The sequence below is a fragment of the Zingiber officinale genome, chromosome 11A (genome assembly GCF_018446385.1).
Source record: "Zingiber officinale cultivar Zhangliang chromosome 11A, Zo_v1.1, whole genome shotgun sequence".
In the NCBI taxonomy this organism is placed as follows: domain Eukaryota; kingdom Viridiplantae; phylum Streptophyta; class Magnoliopsida; order Zingiberales; family Zingiberaceae; genus Zingiber; species Zingiber officinale.
Window position 1 is genome coordinate 12,170,817 of NC_056006.1, and position 18,181 is coordinate 12,188,997.

At 34.3% G+C, this 18,181-nt stretch overlaps 3 protein-coding genes and 1 non-coding gene across 12 annotated transcripts; 2 read left to right on the plus strand and 2 right to left on the minus strand.

Annotated features, from left to right (window-relative positions):
• Nucleotides 1-1,804: 1,804 nt before the first annotated feature.
• Nucleotides 1,805-1,888, minus strand: TRNAL-CAA. Its single transcript has one exon. It is a non-coding gene; the product is annotated as a tRNA-Leu (tRNA).
• Nucleotides 1,889-4,974: 3,086 nt separating this feature from the next.
• LOC122032208 (ATG8-interacting protein 1-like) lies at nt 4,975-8,750 on the plus strand. 2 transcript variants are annotated; one of them, XM_042591470.1, is made up of 3 exons: nt 4,975-5,227; nt 6,065-6,819; nt 8,257-8,750. In XM_042591470.1, the coding sequence occupies exons 2-3, from the start codon at nt 6,076-6,078 to the stop codon at nt 8,362-8,364; spliced, it is 852 nt and encodes a 283-aa protein (XP_042447404.1). In that variant the 5' UTR covers nt 4,975-5,227; nt 6,065-6,075; the 3' UTR covers nt 8,365-8,750. The 2 variants fall into 2 exon arrangements, with proteins under 2 accessions (XP_042447404.1, XP_042447403.1); XM_042591469.1 differs by having other exon boundaries at nt 4,977-5,227; nt 6,046-6,819.
• Nucleotides 8,751-9,238: 488 nt separating this feature from the next.
• Nucleotides 9,239-17,422, minus strand: LOC122031137 (25.3 kDa vesicle transport protein-like). 8 transcript variants are annotated; one of them, XM_042590227.1, is made up of 9 exons: nt 17,284-17,422; nt 13,141-13,243; nt 12,963-13,051; nt 10,671-10,827; nt 10,356-10,584; nt 10,058-10,218; nt 9,846-9,989; nt 9,702-9,769; nt 9,239-9,596 (listed from the first exon to the last, which is right to left on the minus strand). In XM_042590227.1, exons 4-9 carry the CDS (start codon nt 10,765-10,767, stop codon nt 9,489-9,491), a joined length of 807 nt encoding a protein of 268 aa, XP_042446161.1. In that variant the 5' UTR covers nt 10,768-10,827; nt 12,963-13,051; nt 13,141-13,243; nt 17,284-17,422; the 3' UTR covers nt 9,239-9,488. The 8 variants fall into 8 exon arrangements, with proteins under 8 accessions (XP_042446161.1, XP_042446157.1, XP_042446160.1 ...); XM_042590223.1 differs by having other exon boundaries at nt 12,963-13,065; XM_042590226.1 differs by having other exon boundaries at nt 13,141-13,246.
• On the plus strand, nt 13,616-17,943 carry LOC122031136 (U-box domain-containing protein 33-like). Its single transcript, XM_042590220.1, has 8 exons — nt 13,616-13,898; nt 14,528-14,652; nt 14,787-14,908; nt 15,216-15,320; nt 15,454-15,847; nt 16,046-16,186; nt 16,533-17,042; nt 17,251-17,943. Exons 1-8 carry the CDS (start codon nt 13,616-13,618, stop codon nt 17,941-17,943), a joined length of 2,373 nt encoding a protein of 790 aa, XP_042446154.1.
• The last annotated feature ends 238 nt before the right edge of the window (nt 17,944-18,181 follow it).

Genomic DNA, 18,181 nt, shown 5'->3' on the forward strand with positions numbered 1-18,181 from the left:
TTATAAATTTTACACTCTACTTATAAAATATATAAATAAATATATTAAATTTCTTTATTAGAATAAAATTATAGATAAATTTATTTAAAAAATTTATTAGAATAAAATTATAAATTTTAATAAGAATATTATAATTTTTTCTAAATATATAATTTAATTTTTAATAAATATTTAAATTTGTAATTATTTAATTCGTTTAGACTAATAAAAGTTCGAATAAGCTCCATGTATATATTTGTTAAATAAAATTCGAACTCGGCTCAATTATAAATAAGTTAAACTTAAATATTCAAGAGTTTGACTCGACTTGATTACGGTCCTATGCTTATAAATAGGGTTGTAAATGAACTAAGCGTCCATGAACAAGCTTGGTGTTCGACTTGGTAAGAGTTTATTTATGTTCGTTCAATATACATAAGATTAATTAAACAAACAAGTTTAAACAACTTGTTAAACTAAACAAACAAGCTTGAACACATATGTCTTCAGCTCGTTAACGTTCGTAAACAACGTTCGTGAACAATGTTCGTAAACAACGTTCATGAACAATGTTTACAAACCATATTTATTAATAAAACTCTTTTCAATATGCTAAATAAACAATAAAATAAATAAATAAATAAATTTAAATTATCAAACTCAATAACTATTCAAACAACTAAAAGTTTCAAACAATCAAACAAGCTTGAATTGAGAGCTTAGCTTAATCCTCCATATCCGTGGGGTCGACACTAGGGAGGCCGCTAAGGTAGCGGATCTATCTTTGAATTGAGAGTTTGATAACATCTAAACGAACCAAGCTTCAACCAAGTTTCAAACAAGTTCAAGCTCATAAAAAATAAACTAAGCCAAACTTGAATACTCATTTCAAAAGCTTGGTTCATTTTAAGCTTGACTCGGCTCAGTTCAGCTCGGCTTGATTTGGTTACCTTATCAAATAAATTTGAACACTCCAAAGTTCAGCTCGAATTATTTACAACCCTACTTATAAATGACTTAATTATTACAATGACGTATGGCAATAAGTAATTAAACGAGTTGGCAAAATAAAATATATAAATCTGCATTTATACATTTTTATAAAAATAAAATATTTCCAGTGGAATTTGCTGTATTTTCCTTCTTTTTTACTTCAAATTTAAATTATTTTTTTTAATAATAAAACAAAATTGTCAGAAGTGGGATTTGAACAATGACGTATGGCAATAAGTAATTAAACGAGTTGGCAAAATAAAATATATAAATATGCATTTATACATTTTTACAAAAATAAAATATTTCCAGTGGAATTTGCTGTATTTTCCTTCTTTTTTACTTCAAATTTAAACTATTTTTTTGTAATAATAAAAAAAGATTGTCGGAAGTGGGATTTGGTTACCTTATCAAATAAATTTGAACACTCCAAAGTTCAGCTCGAATTATTTACAACCCTACTTATAAATGACTTAATTATTACAATGACGTATGGCAATAAGTAATTAAACGAGTTGGCAAAATAAAATATATAAATCTGCATTTATACATTTTTATAAAAATAAAATATTTCCAGTGGAATTTGCTGTATTTTCCTTCTTTTTTACTTCAAATTTAAATTATTTTTTTTAATAATAAAACAAAATTGTCAGAAGTGGGATTTGAACAATGACGTATGGCAATAAGTAATTAAACGAGTTGGCAAAATAAAATATATAAATATGCATTTATACATTTTTACAAAAATAAAATATTTCCAGTGGAATTTGCTGTATTTTCCTTCTTTTTTACTTCAAATTTAAACTATTTTTTTGTAATAATAAAAAAAGATTGTCGGAAGTGGGATTTGAACCCACGCCCTCGTTAGAGGACCAGAACTTGAGTCTGGCGCCTTAGACCACTCGGCCATCCTGACATCTTGGCATTACTTGTTCCTAAATAAAATATAATTATGAAATAAATTTATAACTAACATTTATTTTATCCATATGATAAAAAAAATTATTTTAAATTTTTATCAAACGTATACCTTACCTTTTATTTCGTACCTAGCTCTAGTTCTTTGTCCCATAAAAATTGTCCATCGACCAAATAATTTGAGAAGTACAGATGGATAATTTAACGTCATAAATAATTTGAGCACCATAGGCATATGATGTGTCAGATAAGAATTTTGAATCCTAGTTGTATGAAAAGCTCATCCCACTTGTTATTATCACATCGTGCTCGGAGACTTTTGCATTTTCTTTACCTACCACTATGTATCTAATCCTTTTGATCGACTAATTCTGAGGATGACTAGCTCGGCCTTACAAAAAATTTTTACCGACTATTATGATAAATTTAGAAGTGCTCATATCAGACAACCCAACAGTCCAATAATTTAATATCTTAAATTTATCATTCTGTTAGAAAAAAATATTTTATAATATGTCAAAATTAAAAATCAAACTATAAATATTTTAGAAATCATAAAAGTACTTTACTGTACTGTAGTCGGGGCTAATATACATTGATTATGGATTAATTGTCTTTTTTTTTTTAACAGTGGTATTTTATACTCATTTAAATCACTTTATGTGCCTTAAATTTTAGAAAAATGATATATATGGGAAGAATCTCAAGAAAATATTTAAGAATAAATACATATGATTGAGTCCATAAAAAATAAAATGATGAATCATGAATTTATCTATCCCTAAATATTTTTTTTTGAAAGTTTTTTCTATACTCGACCAAGAATTTTGAATCCTGGTTGTATGGAAAGTCCATCCCAGACTTTTGCATTTTCTTTAACTACCACTATGTATTTAACCCCTTTGACCGATTAATTCTGGAGATGACCAGTTCAGTCTTATGAAAATTTCTCATCGATTATTAGGATAAATTTAAAAGTGCTTATATCAGACAACCCAATAGTCCAATAATCCAACATCTTAGGTTTATCATTCTATTAAAGAAAAATATTCTATAATATGTCAGTTAAAAATCAAATTATAAATATTCATAAAAGTACTTACTGTTGTACCGTACCCGGCGCTAATATACATTACGAATTAATTGTCATTTTTTTTTGGAAGTGGTATTTTATACTCATTTAAATCACTTTATGTGAGTTAAGTTTTAGAAAAATGATAGGTATAGAAAGAATCTTAGGAAAATATTTAAGGATAAATGCATAATATGATTGGTCCATAAAAAATGAAATGATGGATCATAATTTATCTATCCTTAAATATTTTTTTTTTGAAATTTTTTTCTATGCATATTATTGCTCTAAATTTTAAATGAGATAAATACATAAATATAAGTTGATTAAAAAGTGAAGTTAGAAGAAAAAGAAATTAACAATGTTAAGAAAAGTAATAGATGAAAGGATAAGATTATTTTTCTTAATATTTTATTGATAAACAAATAATTTATTTATAAACTAACATATAATTCATACTCATTAACTTTACTAATTCCCTAACATTACCTATAGGATTATACATCAACTAAATGTACTCAAACTTTAGGATATTTAGTTAAGTCAAGCTGAAATTAAAATGAACTAAACCGTTAAATAATTATTTAAGTTTAACTTAGTTTCAAGTTAAAATGAACTTAGTTTCTTTAACTTAAAATGAACCAAATCGTTAAATAATTATTTAAGTTTAACTTAGTTTTTTTAATTGAGCTTGGAAGTTTGACTTGGCTTGAGTTCGGTTCAAGTTTGGCTTAATTTTTTTTTTTTTTTTTATGCTATCTAGTTTTCAATTCATTTTTTTTTATTATTTGAATTTTTTATATTTTGAGCTTCTTTGGTCATTTATTAAGTTTGATAATAAAAATTTATTTATTTATTTAATATATTGATAAGAATTTTATTAATGAACATGATTTATAAATTTTTAATTTTATTCATGAACATGTTTGTGAATATTAGTCATAAACAAATTTATGAACATGTTTATGAACATTATTAATAATATTAACGAACTAAATACATATGTATTCAATCTTATTGGTTTAATTTAACGAATTCTCCAAACTTATTCATTTAATTAATTTTATGTATATTAAATGAACATAAATAATCTTTTATCGAACCTAACACCAACCTTAATCACAAATATTTAATTCATTTATACCCCTAACATTATCCACTAACTCCTCAACATTAGCCGCTGACTCTGGAATACAACCCCTACCTTATTATTTATCATCCACTGACTCAACTACATATTCACAACTTGCTACTTTTGAATCGTAAATCATCGTATGAAAATAAGAATCAAATCCTGAAGAACAATTCTTTATAAAACAAAATTCCAACCATCTAAATTAGGGATGACAATAAAATTTGAATTAATTCCAAATTCTTCATATCAAATGTACATTTTTATACCTTTACCCATTAAAAGATCAGTTATTCTATACTAACAATTTTTTTTTGCTATCCAATTATTAATATTCAACTATTAATATGTTCAAAAAAACCAATAACATTAGATTGATTAAATTCATTTCCATTCAAATCTACTATCAAAAGTATTCTCATTTCTTATTCTACAGTTTAAATCAAACAGTGCATATCCTCTATCCTCATTTTTCTTTGTCCCCATATTCCATTATCGATCGGACGGATCAGATTAAATTTCAAGGTATCATGACATCTTTAATATATGTATAGTATCCTCGTGATGTGCAAAATATTCTTAAGATTTAATCTTATCCGTCCGATCGATAATAAGACACGGGGACAAAAAAAAAAAAAAAAAAAGGACAAAATATCTGAACTTTAAATCAAACATCACTTTAATATCAACAAAAGTATATCAATCATAGATTTTGAGGAATTTTTTTTTTAATATATATATTATTTAATTAATTATTCAGATCGAAATTATCAATAATTCTTCTATATCCTCCTCGTTTTCAATGAAATTCGAAAGAAATCATACCAAATTTAATTTATTTTTATTTTCTATTATAAGCAAGAACAAGTCGCCATCCCTGTTTTTATTTATTGTTAAAATAGAAATGATGGGTGCTCTTTCTTCCGTGGAAGCTTAACTGAGTTTAGATCTCGATCTCATCGCCAAAGCTACGTGTGAAATTGAAACCGCGACGATTCCTTGCCTATTTTCGTAAAAAGGCAAAACCGCTCCGATCGACAAGTTTTCTTGGGCACGCAGATCGCTCGATGGCTTCTTTCAATTCGGATCGCCTCTGCCTCCGCTAGCGTCTGCCCAAAGTCGCCACCTCCGAGGTACTTTTCTTGCTCTGATTCTGCGTTCATCGATGAAACTTGAGGTTCTCTGGCGACAAGTTGCGATTTTTATGCTTTTCCCGATGAGCTTGTTTTCCTTGATTTCTTTTGAAGAATCCTTTCGCCCTGGATTCGTTCTTCCCGCTTGGGCGGTGAGCAAGGGGCGATTTTTTTTTTTTAATGATTTCTTGCTTCTCGTGCTTTGTTTCCTGCTTTTGGTAGGATCTTCGTGCCCCCGCACGCTACGCGATTAGGGTTTCGAAGACTAGTGGTTGTTCAAGTTCCCCTTTTTGTTAAGTACCTTCATTTGTGGCATTCACAATGGCATGATTTCGTTTCTTGGTCTTCCTTTTTTTGAGTAAAGATTACTCATGCCTTTGCGTTTATGGATGCTGTTTTCGCAGTTAATGCTTAGTCTAAAAAGGTTTGGTTCAGATGAGCAGTTTGAGATTCTAATTTAGGCATTATAATTTTAGTTTATATGCTTTGCTTGTCTACCCTGTATTCTTAACAGTAATGATGTTTTCAGATAAAGTTTAGAGTTATCTCTGGTTTGTTAGCCTAACTATTGAATTTACCTAACTTATTTCTTTCTCTCTGTTTCCAATCGATATTGAATTAACAACAACAAGAAGAAGAACCGAGCCTTTCCAATCAGCTTATTTTGACTAATTTTGTTTAGTTTTTGTGGATTTTGTCCTTAACTGAAAAAACACATCTAGAACTTTGCCTGATTGTGGTCATTCGGTTTATTATATTTAGCTTCTTTAATTATGAAGCCATTTGTCTAATTATTATTTCTATGTATTATCTCAAAGCGTCCGTCGTACGTATTAGATTCTTCAGAAATGGCTGATGAAGAGAAAGGATCCCAAGGGACTTGTTCTGATGCAGTCGATTGGGAAGTTGTTTCTATGACAGCGTCCATTTATGCCGCTGCACCTGGGCCTGCTGATTTTGCTCCACCGTACGAGAGTAAAGATAAGGAAAAGGATTCTTCTGCTCCATTATTCATGTCAAGTCACTTTGTCTTTCCACCGATGGAGCATGAAGGTCTTGAATCGAAGGATAAGAATGAAATTGACAATAAATTCAAAGAGACCGATGCTGAACCTGATAAGACTCTCAAAGAAAGCCTTATTTCCGAGCTAGAAAGCTTGCACGGAATTCAGTTTTATGAGAAAGATAATGATCTTTCAGTTGGAAATATCGATAGTAATGAAGGGAAGGTTCTACGAGAAATGAGCCTGGCTTTGGATGAACAAGTGCTGCCGGCTTCTGAAGGTTTTCATGATTTTCATGCTGAAACTGGTATAAGTGGGGATTCCCATTGCAGTCCGCAAGCTGATAAACTGAAATCCTCTTATTCACCCGAAAAAGAGGAAAATACAAGTGAAAGACATGGCATTCCATGTGGAACATGGTGGAAGAGGCATGCAGTAACTTTATATAATCATGCAAAGGAAGCAAACACATTTTGGTCTGTTCTTGTCGCTGCTGCTTTAGTGGGCTTTGCAATTTTAGGGCAACGGAAACAAGCAGCGAAACCTGAGCTCCAGCAACTCAAATTACATTTTGGCCCTAATGATCAGGTGCGAATAGTTTGATGCTAAGTTACAATGAATAATATTATCTTTTCTTTTATCTTTGCATTTCTTCCTTCGTAAGTTATCATGTGGACGTTTAGTTTCAGTTTATTTTACCTGTAAGCTTTGAGACGATTCTTTTGGTGCCTGAATTTTTGTTAAATAGAAGTTCGACACAGTGTGAAGTCTTTGTAATTTGACAATCAGATGAGAAATTCTGTAAATGTTTCTAAACTATATTTATTTAATTTATGTAGAAGCTAGTCAAATAAATCAACCTACCCTATCTACTACTATAGAAGTCTATGTGAGAGCCTCATTTATCCAGTTTGAGAAATAGTGAAAAACGAAACTGGATCAAAATGACCCCTATTCTATTACTCGTAAGAATTCTGTAAGACTTGCTATGTATGGCTGCCCAACGTCTTGTTCTTCTTATTTCTTTCAGTATGATGAAATCGTATGGTTGAATTGAAATTTTCCGCAAGAATGACTTGACTGTTTTCCTATATATTATTCCATGCCTTGTGAATGTCCTTTGTTTTTATTGCAGTTTATTTCCTTGAATTTGAAATGATAGAAAACGATATCTAATCAGACAAACTTTTAATGAAGTGGCAGAATAGACATCCTCATCAGCATATCGAGGATGAGTAGCTTTCATAAGGTTCCTATACGTGCTCTCTAAAAATAACGTCCGCGTGCCTTCAGCACAAGGATAAAAATGGTGTTTGATTTCATTCATGTGGTTATAAAGCATGGAATCAACTGCCATGAGTGAAAGTCGTGTGTTTTTGTTCCCTGTTCGTAAGTCTAATCTTGAATCTGAAACAAGGTAATATATATGATTATCGATGTATGCCTCACTTCAAGCTTCTTCTAACTTTTTCATTATAAACAATTGAGTGATAAAATGCCAGTTTCTCAATTTGAACCTATGATGGAGGAACCTAACTATGTCTGTAACTCAATATTAGCATTTCACCTCTTTTTTCAGTAATTTAAGTGCTTAGCCGTCTTATGTAGCACATGATGACTAGGAAGAACAGTAGGATACGCCTTGTGTACTAATTAGTCATACCGAGAAACACTTTGTAGCCGACTATGAATAGGAAATTGGTAAAACCATGAAAGCATTTAGGTAAAAATTTGCTCACGATCTTTATAATTACTACGAGATCACCACTAATTTACTTCCCGAGAGAACAAGGATTGGGGTAAGCCAATATCCAACCCTGTCTGGATTAGTGTTGATGAACACCTTGTGCATGCCTAACTCCACATTTGTTCATGACATTATTGTGACATGGATGTTTCTTTTGATCCTCTTTACCATTACAAGTTAATGATACTGCTACGACATCGGAGGTTACTACTCATGTTGATTTTAGATTCTATATTTAATGCACTTAGTAAACCTTTGTTATCTTCTCTCGATCGCAGCCTGTGAACCTGACACTGGGACCAATGAATCAGATTAAGTGTATTTTTACTAGTGATCATCAGCAAAGTTCTCCGCTCGGAGCTGCTGCTGTTGCTGCATACAACTAGTGGTGCTTTCTGATGCTGGTGGAGATGGCGACGAAAGTTACTGATGTCTATATGCATGTAAATAATGACAAGATTTCGGTATGTTTGTCGTAGCTATTTCATAATCTGGTGTTGAACTTAGTCGATGACTTCAGACTGCAAATAGTTCTTTATGCAGAAAGTTAAAGTGTTTATTGATGGTGGTTTGATGACTTTTCTTCGAAATGAGATCCGGGATGCTAAGCGAAACCAAGTGTTTGCTTGAGTTTCTTAGAGCTCAATGCACTTATACCATTCCTTGGTGTTCTCTTGAAGTGTATAGTCACTTTTCTTAAGGCTTCCATTTATTGTATCATCTTATAGTACTTTCTTTGGAGCTCCGTCATATATGTATATCTTTTGTGTTAGTTTTCGTCTCCCTCTTGTACCTTTCATTCAAGCAAAATGATTGTATAGCACTCGTTGATTCTTCGATAATTGTTTGTAGCGGTCTCACAAACTAGGCCCTAATGGTTTTCCTCCGTTAAACGCTTATGTAAAAGAAAGTAGTTTGGTGTAATGGTAAAATTGGTATCATATGATTTAAAAGTCACATGTTTGAGTTGCGGAAATAACTTTTTATAAAATAAGATAAGACTGCGTACAATAAATGTTTCTTTGTGATCCGATCGAATAGTGCTTATTGATTCTTTGATAATTGTTTGTAGTGCTCTGGCAAACTAGGCCCTAATGTCTGCCTCCATTAGAAGCTTATGTAAGGCCAATGCGCAAGATCTTGACCAAATTCTTTTGATAAATATAGTTTCTTAAGTCTGTTAGATAAATTTAATTAGTCACTAATTCTCCCAAACAATCACCAAACCAAGAATCAATTCAATCTCCAAACAAAATCACATCAACTCAATTTAATGAAATTGCAGAATCCAAATTCTCTCAGGAAATATTAACAATCATGTTGTATAACATCAATTCTCTCAATGGTTATTGTAGCTGACAAGCAAGTTAACCATTACAGTAAAGTGATGACTTGCTTTGTTGAGAAAGAGAGGTTCTTCATGAACCAGAGCATTTCCATTCTCCACTCTTCTTCTCCATGACTCCCTGGAGGATCTTTGAGTCATCACAGGATGGATATATACCTCAAATCACCATGCTGTTAACGTATCGTACTCGTTCAGGACAATACGCGTCCAAACGAGGATTGCAATTACGACCGCAATAATTGTTATTGGTGTCCATTTCAGGGCAATCACCTGTTTGTATACACAAATGAAGACATTCTTTTGTTTCTCTTAGTACTTCTTGTTACTGAACAAATATTCTGTAGCGTATTAGTCTCCCTTCCGTGTCATACTGACCTCGAGAACTTGTGAGCTCCAAATTGTCGACTTCGTCTGAGCATTGGCAGATGTTCTTGCTTCAGATCCTGCATTTTTTTTATCTCCCTGAATTCACAAGGTAGACTAAAATTTATCTGTGCAGAAGAGGAGTTGAAACTTTACCTGATGAATGGCAGCTCCTCATTATGTTGGCTAATTCCTCTGTTGCAATATCAGGATCATTTCGGCGATCAGAATTCAACTTAAATAAATTCTCCTGTGTTCTTGTGTCCAGATATCTCTCTCTGATTTTGCCAATGACATAATCTACCAAAGATGTTTACATTAGTTTATCTCATGATAAAGTTATGACCAATTTATGATAAATGAATTACCAAATCTTTTAAATGCATATGGCTCTGAGAATGACTCTAAAACTCTCCTATCAACCTTTGCAAGTGCATTTCGGAGATCCTGAAGATAGTAAAATGCCAATTTCCTTGGGTACCATGACTCACATAGGGTGATGCAGCAAATTCCATCTCCAACTAGACAACTGAACCAAATGAATCAGAACTGAGGAATACTAGATGGATGTCGACTCAGATTATTGAGTATCATTGTCACAGTATTATCTATTATATCCAACGCATTTACAGAACAATATGAATTTATAAAGTAAAAAAGACTTACTGGAAACAATGGTGATCAATAAGGACTGTCATCTTGGGGTTTGTCAAGGCTCCTCTTGAGATCTCCTTGAGCACAAGCTCTGCCTTATACTTGTAGGATGACAAGACAAGATTATCTTCATTCAAGTGAGCTGGTGCTTGTGACAAAGGCAGTCCATCCCTCAACCTTCCAACCAAGGTTAGCTTCACCATCTTTGAAGTGCCAACTTTTGCATTCAATTCAGCAGGAGCTTCAAATGAAGGAAGATAAAGGACAGGAAGAAGACTGTTTATAGGTAAAAGGAAAGGGAGAAGAGGATTGGGGTGCAAGTTATACCTTTTGGAGCAGAAAGAAAGCTTAAGGAGGTGAGATAAGTTGGAACAAAGTTATCAGTAAGCTTTTCTTGGGATATACAGTTGCCTAACTTTTTCATTGTTCACTTTATTGAATCAATTGTCTTTTCAATCGGTGGCAGCAGGTGATGATGCACTCACTAGGAAGCATTTCATGTAGAGTTGTTAAATACTTTTGGCTAAATATGCATGACAGTCAACAGTCAACTAAATATTATTCCAGTTGCTAATTAAAAAAAGAGTTAATTATATACTTATCTAAAGACAATTAAATTTATGCAATTTAATAAACTAATTAATAGTCCTTCGATTAAGTCCTTAAATTAGTAAATCAATCCCTCAATAATTCTTTAATTATCTTAGATAATTAATTTATATAATTTAACAATAATACTCAAAACATAATTAATTAATTAATTCAATTAAGCTAGGAAAGCTAACTTACATTTAAAATTTTAAAATAATTAAAATATTTTTAATTAATTAATAATTTGGACCATTAATAATTAAATTTATTTCTTAAATAATTAACAATTTTAAATGTGAAATAATTATTTTATTTTTTAATTATCAACCAGATTGTTGATAATCAAATGCATTTAACTTAAAGCTTTTAACAATATTAGAGACATTAAATTTGTTTTAAATATAAATTGTTTCACTTCTAATGTTCTTTTCAGTCAATCCATACTTGTATTTTTAGACGCGTTATTTATTTTAAAAAGCAGTCTTCGTTGTTAAGGATCAATAAACAACTCATCATTTGTGCTGTCCATGTCAAAAAGGAGAGGATGATACCTTCCCAACTAAGATGGAGTTGTACTAAAGATGCAAAGTAGTTGAGAAAGGTGGATTATGGGCAGAAAAATCATGGGCACTTAACACTGAATTTTGAGTCCAAATTCTTTGCTCTGTAATCCCTAGTTCATTCCGTAATTTTTACATTAGATCGCAGCTAAAATTCGGCTAAAATTGATTGTGATCTCCCCTAAATTCTCCTTCTCACCTAGATTATAATTTTGGGTCAAGTCAGGCGGCCGGAGGCTACTGGCGGTAGACGAATTATATGATGCCGAGTAGGGGGTGGCCCACCTACCACCGGTGGCATTGCCGCCTGACTCAACCCAAAACTATAACCTATATGGAAAGATGAACCTAAGGGAGATCACAATAAATTTTGGATAGATTCCGACCGCGAACCGACCCGTCATACAAATTGCAGTAGGGGTTAGGAAGGAACTAGGGATTACAACTAGAAGATCGGGCCTCTTTAATTTTTAAACCATTTTTATAAAGTAATTTTTTTTTTATAACAAATCATTTGTCTTCTAAAATTTTGGTATAGCTACCCCACCGCCACCACAAGTGTGCCTTTGCAATTTTTTTAAAATTAAGACATTATCTATGGGTTCAAGTTGATTCAACTTAAGGAAACAAGCTATACATAATTAACCCAATCCAATCAGCCAATCGAACTGTGTTTATCTTGATCGACATGGTCGATCCAACATGACCACCTAATTCGACCTATTCAAAATAGACTGCCCATCATTATGTTTTTCTCACTGGTTTAAAAATAAATAAATACAAGGTTCATGCTGACCAGCAGAACAAGCAATATAAAACATTTACAGGGAGTATAATTCATGATTCAAAAGCATTTTTAAAAAACTGAATAAACTACTCAGTGATAACCAGTGTTTTGTACAATTAGGAAGCTTAAGTGAACTAATCAAGCATACCAGCTAGTCGACATCTAAACAATAAAATAATGATACAAGGTAAAATAACATGCAAAAGAATTTAACACTTAAATAATTATTATGAGTCTGCTAAAAATATGGCCTTAGTGGGCTACTTGTCACATTACTAAGCAAGTCTTAATATGACAGAGATAATCCAGGATATCTTTGTCGGTGATTGGTCAACTTGCCTTTTCAATCAACGACTTCTTAGTTGGCATTCAGAATCTTGATTCGTGAGAGGCATAATGTCAACCTAATCAAGATATTAAGCATTCATCTGTAATCAAAGAGAACCATAATACTGTCCTTGAGCACTTGTACGACTCAATTTAAAGTAGCCAACTTACAAATTCAATCTAAGCAAATATTTTCTTCACCTAACTAGGAAAATATTTTCATGAAAGTTTCTCAAAGGACAAGGAGGCTATATTAAGAACAACGGTAAGGTGAAACTGAAATAAGAACATTGATAAAACATAATGAGCATAATGTTCAGCATGTGTGCAACAGCTTGAATCCAGTTAACTCACCGATTGGTTGAGATAAATCTCCTTGATTGCTATCAACAGCTGGAGATTGAGTGAAGTATCAATGCCTTGTGCTACCACAATGTTGAGTTCTTCATACATCATTCTACCATGAGCAATTAGTGATACAACTTGAAGAACTGTAAGCAAAACTAATAAAGACTAGCTTTTAGGTAATTACCATCTTACTGCAGTTCTTGGCCATCAAAAATAAAAACTCTTACTGCAGTCAAGCTCCTCCCAAATTGAACTTTACAATCATGTTCATCAACCTGTATTATGGACTTCTTTGGGAAGGAAATTTGCATTCAGGACTTGAAAGTTGTATGTTTGAAAAAGAAAATAGCACTTGAAAAACAATCTAACCCTATAGGTGAAGAACAAATAAGAAATTGTTTAATAGGATAATCTAACCAATTGTTGATGCTACCCTTCTGGACCACAAAGCATGACAACAATTACCAACAGGTTTCTTTATATATGTATATGCATACAATAAAACAATAAGGAAAGGATATATTCTAGACTTAGTTGCTTCCATCTTTTTGCAGGAAACAAGCGCCAAAAGCCTCTCTTTCCTTATCCAGAAAAGAGAACAGAAGAGCCATCAAAGTTTGGACGTGAAGCCTTGAGTTGACCATGGCGTTGGTGAGCCCATGAGTCGTTCCTCTTCTGTTCAAATGGATAGGAGAAGCAGCGGGAGATTGCACTTATCAGGAGGTAGCAGAAGAAGCCTAAAAGAGGTTGATGAGACATTATCAGCAGCAGTGGAGGTCTCAACATCTGAGAATGATGGGAGAAATGACAAGATGTATGTGGCAGTGGCAAAGGAGTTCGCGACTGGGAAGGACCACCTTGTTTGGGTGCTCAAGAACAACCCTATGATCAAAAAGATAGTACTCATCCATGTCCATGTACCCTCTCCAGTAGTCCCTATGAGTAAGAGCATACTCATCCCTGTGATCCTTATATTAACTGCTAGTTGGCTATGTCATTGAGTTATTTGTAGTGTTGAATCAAATGTGAATTGATTCTGGGTTTTGTTTGCTCTTCATTTTCTAAACTTCTCCAGCAGAAGTAGGAAAAGATTGGAGCTGCAGTGTTTGCTATGTCTAATGATTAATTGGTAGATAATGAGATTCTTCTACTTAAAGGAAATAGAGAACTTTGTCTTGACCAGATTTACCTCATCCTTTTAAATTGATCAATAATTTAGGAGCAGTTATGACTCTCCAGCGATCTTTTAGCAGTTCAATCATTCTTTCTTTCATCTTCTTCTCTTGTCTTCTCTTGAAGGCAAGGGAACATCAGTATCAACAACAACGATGTTACAAATACCAAAAAATAAAATACCAAAGAAGAAAAAAGGATATGTAACTTCTCTTCTAATGTTATTTTGGAGAACAAGCCTTACCTTAATGTTCAATTGTGACATAAGAAGAGAAAAGAGTCTCGACAAACACTTTGTGTGATATATGAGTTCTTATACTTGATACTTCTTTATGGCTATATCAGGCTTTTATAGATTTTCAAGATCTCAACTATTGTGATTTTGCTATCCATTATAGAGGGAGCTTGGTTTCCAGCAAACCAGCTAGAGCCAGAGGAGGTCAAAGCATACAGGCAGATTGAGCAGGAGACGATGCAAAGAGCTTTAAATGAATATATTGATGGATGCTCAAGTATCAAAGAGGTGAATTAATCATTCCTATAGACTATGACTTTCATCCTTCATTGGAAGATTTCAAACAAAAAACTCTTTTACAACCGTTCCTAATTTATGTAAAAGAAGATTACACTCAACAGATCTATAAACGCACTTCACAGGTGCAAGTTGAGAAACTGGTCATTGAGGCAGATGACATTGGTCAGGGACTGCTACAACTCATCTCCCAACATAGAATTACCAACCTTGTTATGGGTGCTGCTGGAGATAAACATTATACGAAGTATGCTTAATCAACCCCTTCTTATGAAATACAAATTTGATTTTTCACATTATGTGCAATAGCAGTAGAAAATGCATTTTCAAATTCAGATTCCAATTGTGGTTTGCAATTGTGAAATTGACCTAAAACTATATTTCTTGGCTATTACAATTATATCCCATGCCATTTCATGTATGCTTTTACAGATAATTTGATGTGAAAATGTCAGTCATCAAAGTTAAATCATAATCCCAAAAGATTTTAATCTTCATCTTTATAATAACTATTTTCCTAGTTCTAAATTGTAATTAGAATATTTGAAAGACAGCAACATGAAGGAGCCAAAGTCAAGGAAGGCATTGATGCTACAACAGGAAGCTGCTTCATTATGCAAAATCTGGTTCATATGCAAAGGGAACCTCATATGCACAAGGTATGATCAATTGTATCTAGTTCACTTTAAAATTACTCGCAGAATAGTTTTGGGTTATTGCACCCATTCATGATAAATTCATAAGTTTATCTTTTTTTCTGTTCCTACATGACCTGGGATTCTGTTCAACCAGGGAAGCTGAACTTTATGGATCGGGAACAATGAATGTGCAGACAGATATCCCACCCAGACAATCCGAGAGCAACTTGAAAACCTCACCACAAATTCATGGGAAATACCTCAGTTTCTACCTGAACACTATTGAAGATGCACTGAAGAAAAAGCCCCTATCTATCACTTCTGCTCCAAATAATGAAGCCAAAATGGGGGCATTTGTTCAAGAGAAACACGGCTATCCATCAAATCCAGAGAGCAAAGGAGAAATTGTTCTTGATCTTTTGGAAGGGATTTCAAAGGGTTCTGGGAGCTCAATAAAATCAGTGAATGAGAAGATTTTCAGTAATACAAGTTCAATAAGGATTCTCATGAATGAGGAAATGGAAGGAGAGCCATTTATCTTGCCATTGGTGAGTGTACAAATAGTAATGGCTCTTTTAAATTTAGATCAAGGCATTAGTAACCAATAACTTTCCATAGTTGCATTGTATTGCACAGAAGAATTCATTAAACATTGTAATTATATGTTCAGTTTGCCTAATCTAGTAATCTTCTAAGAAGTTAAACTTCTATAGCAATGATATCACTAAACTATTTTTCTGTTATAGGAAGAGGCTAGGTTAGATGATGAGTTGTACAAAGATCTCAAGCATGCTGTCACAGAGGCAAAGAACTTAACTCAAGAAGCTTATGAACACTCAATGGGGTGTCAAAAAGCTGAAAGGGATTTACATGAGGCCCCACAGAAAGTAAGATTTACTGTGATTTTATGTCAATGACAGTGGAAATATATCAAGGCATACAGCCCAATACATTTCAAGGATGATTAACAATGATGTACAAGTATACAGCCTTAATGATCACCAGTATTTCTTTGATACAAATACAGCTTTTCTTTTTAGCAAATATCTGGTATGTATTGGATAATAGAATGAAAGAAACTAGGTTGATGTACACAACCAATTATAGTTAACGATGGGGGTTAGGGATAAGATTCATGTATTTGATTCCAAATAGTTGTTCGGTGTGCTGGTGATGGTCATGGTGGTGTGATGATGAAAATCACTGCCTTAATGATCTTGTATGTATGTGCAGGCCAAAACAATAAAGCAAAGAAGAGAAATTGAGGCACGACCTTCACTAGAAAAGAGGGAATCAGAAGAGTTAAAAAGGCAATTAGGTGAAATGTTTGAAGAACTACAAGAGTCTCACGAGCAAATAGAGTCACTTGAACTCCAATTGGCTGATTCAAGGAAGACATCCAGGGATCTCAAAAAGAAGCTATTCGATACACATTACTTCCTCACCTCACTCCAACATAAGTATGTGGAACTGAGGAGTGAGCGGGATGATGCAATCAGAGAGGCTGAGCAACTGAGGCAAAAGATAGTGGAGCTGATGGCTGATGGCATTCATGGCACAGAGATCTTCACAGAATTCTCCTACTCTCAGTTGGAACAAGCAACCAACAATTTTGACCCTTCATTGAAGGTTGGAGAAGGCGGATACGGAAGCGTGTATAAAGGAGTGCTTTGCCAAAAAACAGTGGCTATAAAGATGTTAAATTCTGAAGGCATGCAAGGGCAAAAGGAGTTCCACAAAGAGGTATTCTAAGCATCTAAACAATGTCTGAATGTGCATTGCTTAATCTTGTTGTAGAGTTTGTATCTTTGATTCTAGAGTTCTTGTTTATACAGTTGAATCATATGTATGTTGAAAAAGAATCCACTGCTAGAATTAAAGGTCACAGAACAAGGTATTTGAATGTGATAGAAGTTGAAAATCTATATCTAACATTTGCAATGCTCTACAGGTTAATGTTCTGAGTAAACTGAGACACCCAAACCTGGTTCGCCTCATAGGTGTCTGCCCTGAAGCCTGGGCTCTCGTGTACGACTTCCTCCCCAACGGCAGCCTGGAGGACCGCCTCAACCGCAAGGACAACACACCGCCGCTCCCCTGGCCGCTCCGCCTCCGCATCGCCACCGAGATCTGCGCGGCCCTCGTCTTCCTCCACTCCAACCCCGACCTCACGGTCGTCCACGGAGACCTAAAACCCGCCAACATACTCCTCGGCGCCGACTTCGTCACCAAGCTCGCGGACTTCGGGATCTCAGGACTACTCCAGGCCTCCAACAACTCCACCGCCCTCTACCGCTGCACGCACGCGATGGGCACCTTCGTCTACATGGATCCGGAGTTCCTCGCCTCCGGAGACCTCACGCCGCGCTCCGACGTGTATTCGCTGGGTATCATCATCCTGCAGCTGTTAACTGGGCGGCCGGCGTTCGGGATCAACCGGGCGGTTCAGGACGCGGTGGAGGGGGAGTGCCTAGGCGATTTGCTCGACGCGGCGGCGGGGGAGTGGCCGCGCGGTAAGGCGGAGCAGCTGGCGCAGCTAGGGCTGAGGTGCTGCGCGATCGTGCGGAAGAGCCGCCCGGACGCGAGGGAGGCGTTGAGGCTGCTCGAGGCTATCGCCAACTCCCCGACGCCGTCGTCCAAGTGAGAGCGCTGCTCCGGGGACTTTAAGTTTATTTGCAGAAACACACATCAATTTAGTGAAAATTAACTTTGTAAATCATTTTCTATTCCAATTAAATCCAAATGTCTATTCATTTGTATGGCTGTAAATTTTGTAAGTAAGAGACATCAAATTGAATATTTTATTCGTTGTCCAATAACTTTGATTCACGCCCATATTTTTCCATATAAAAATACCTGCCAATTCTATTAATACCAGCGTG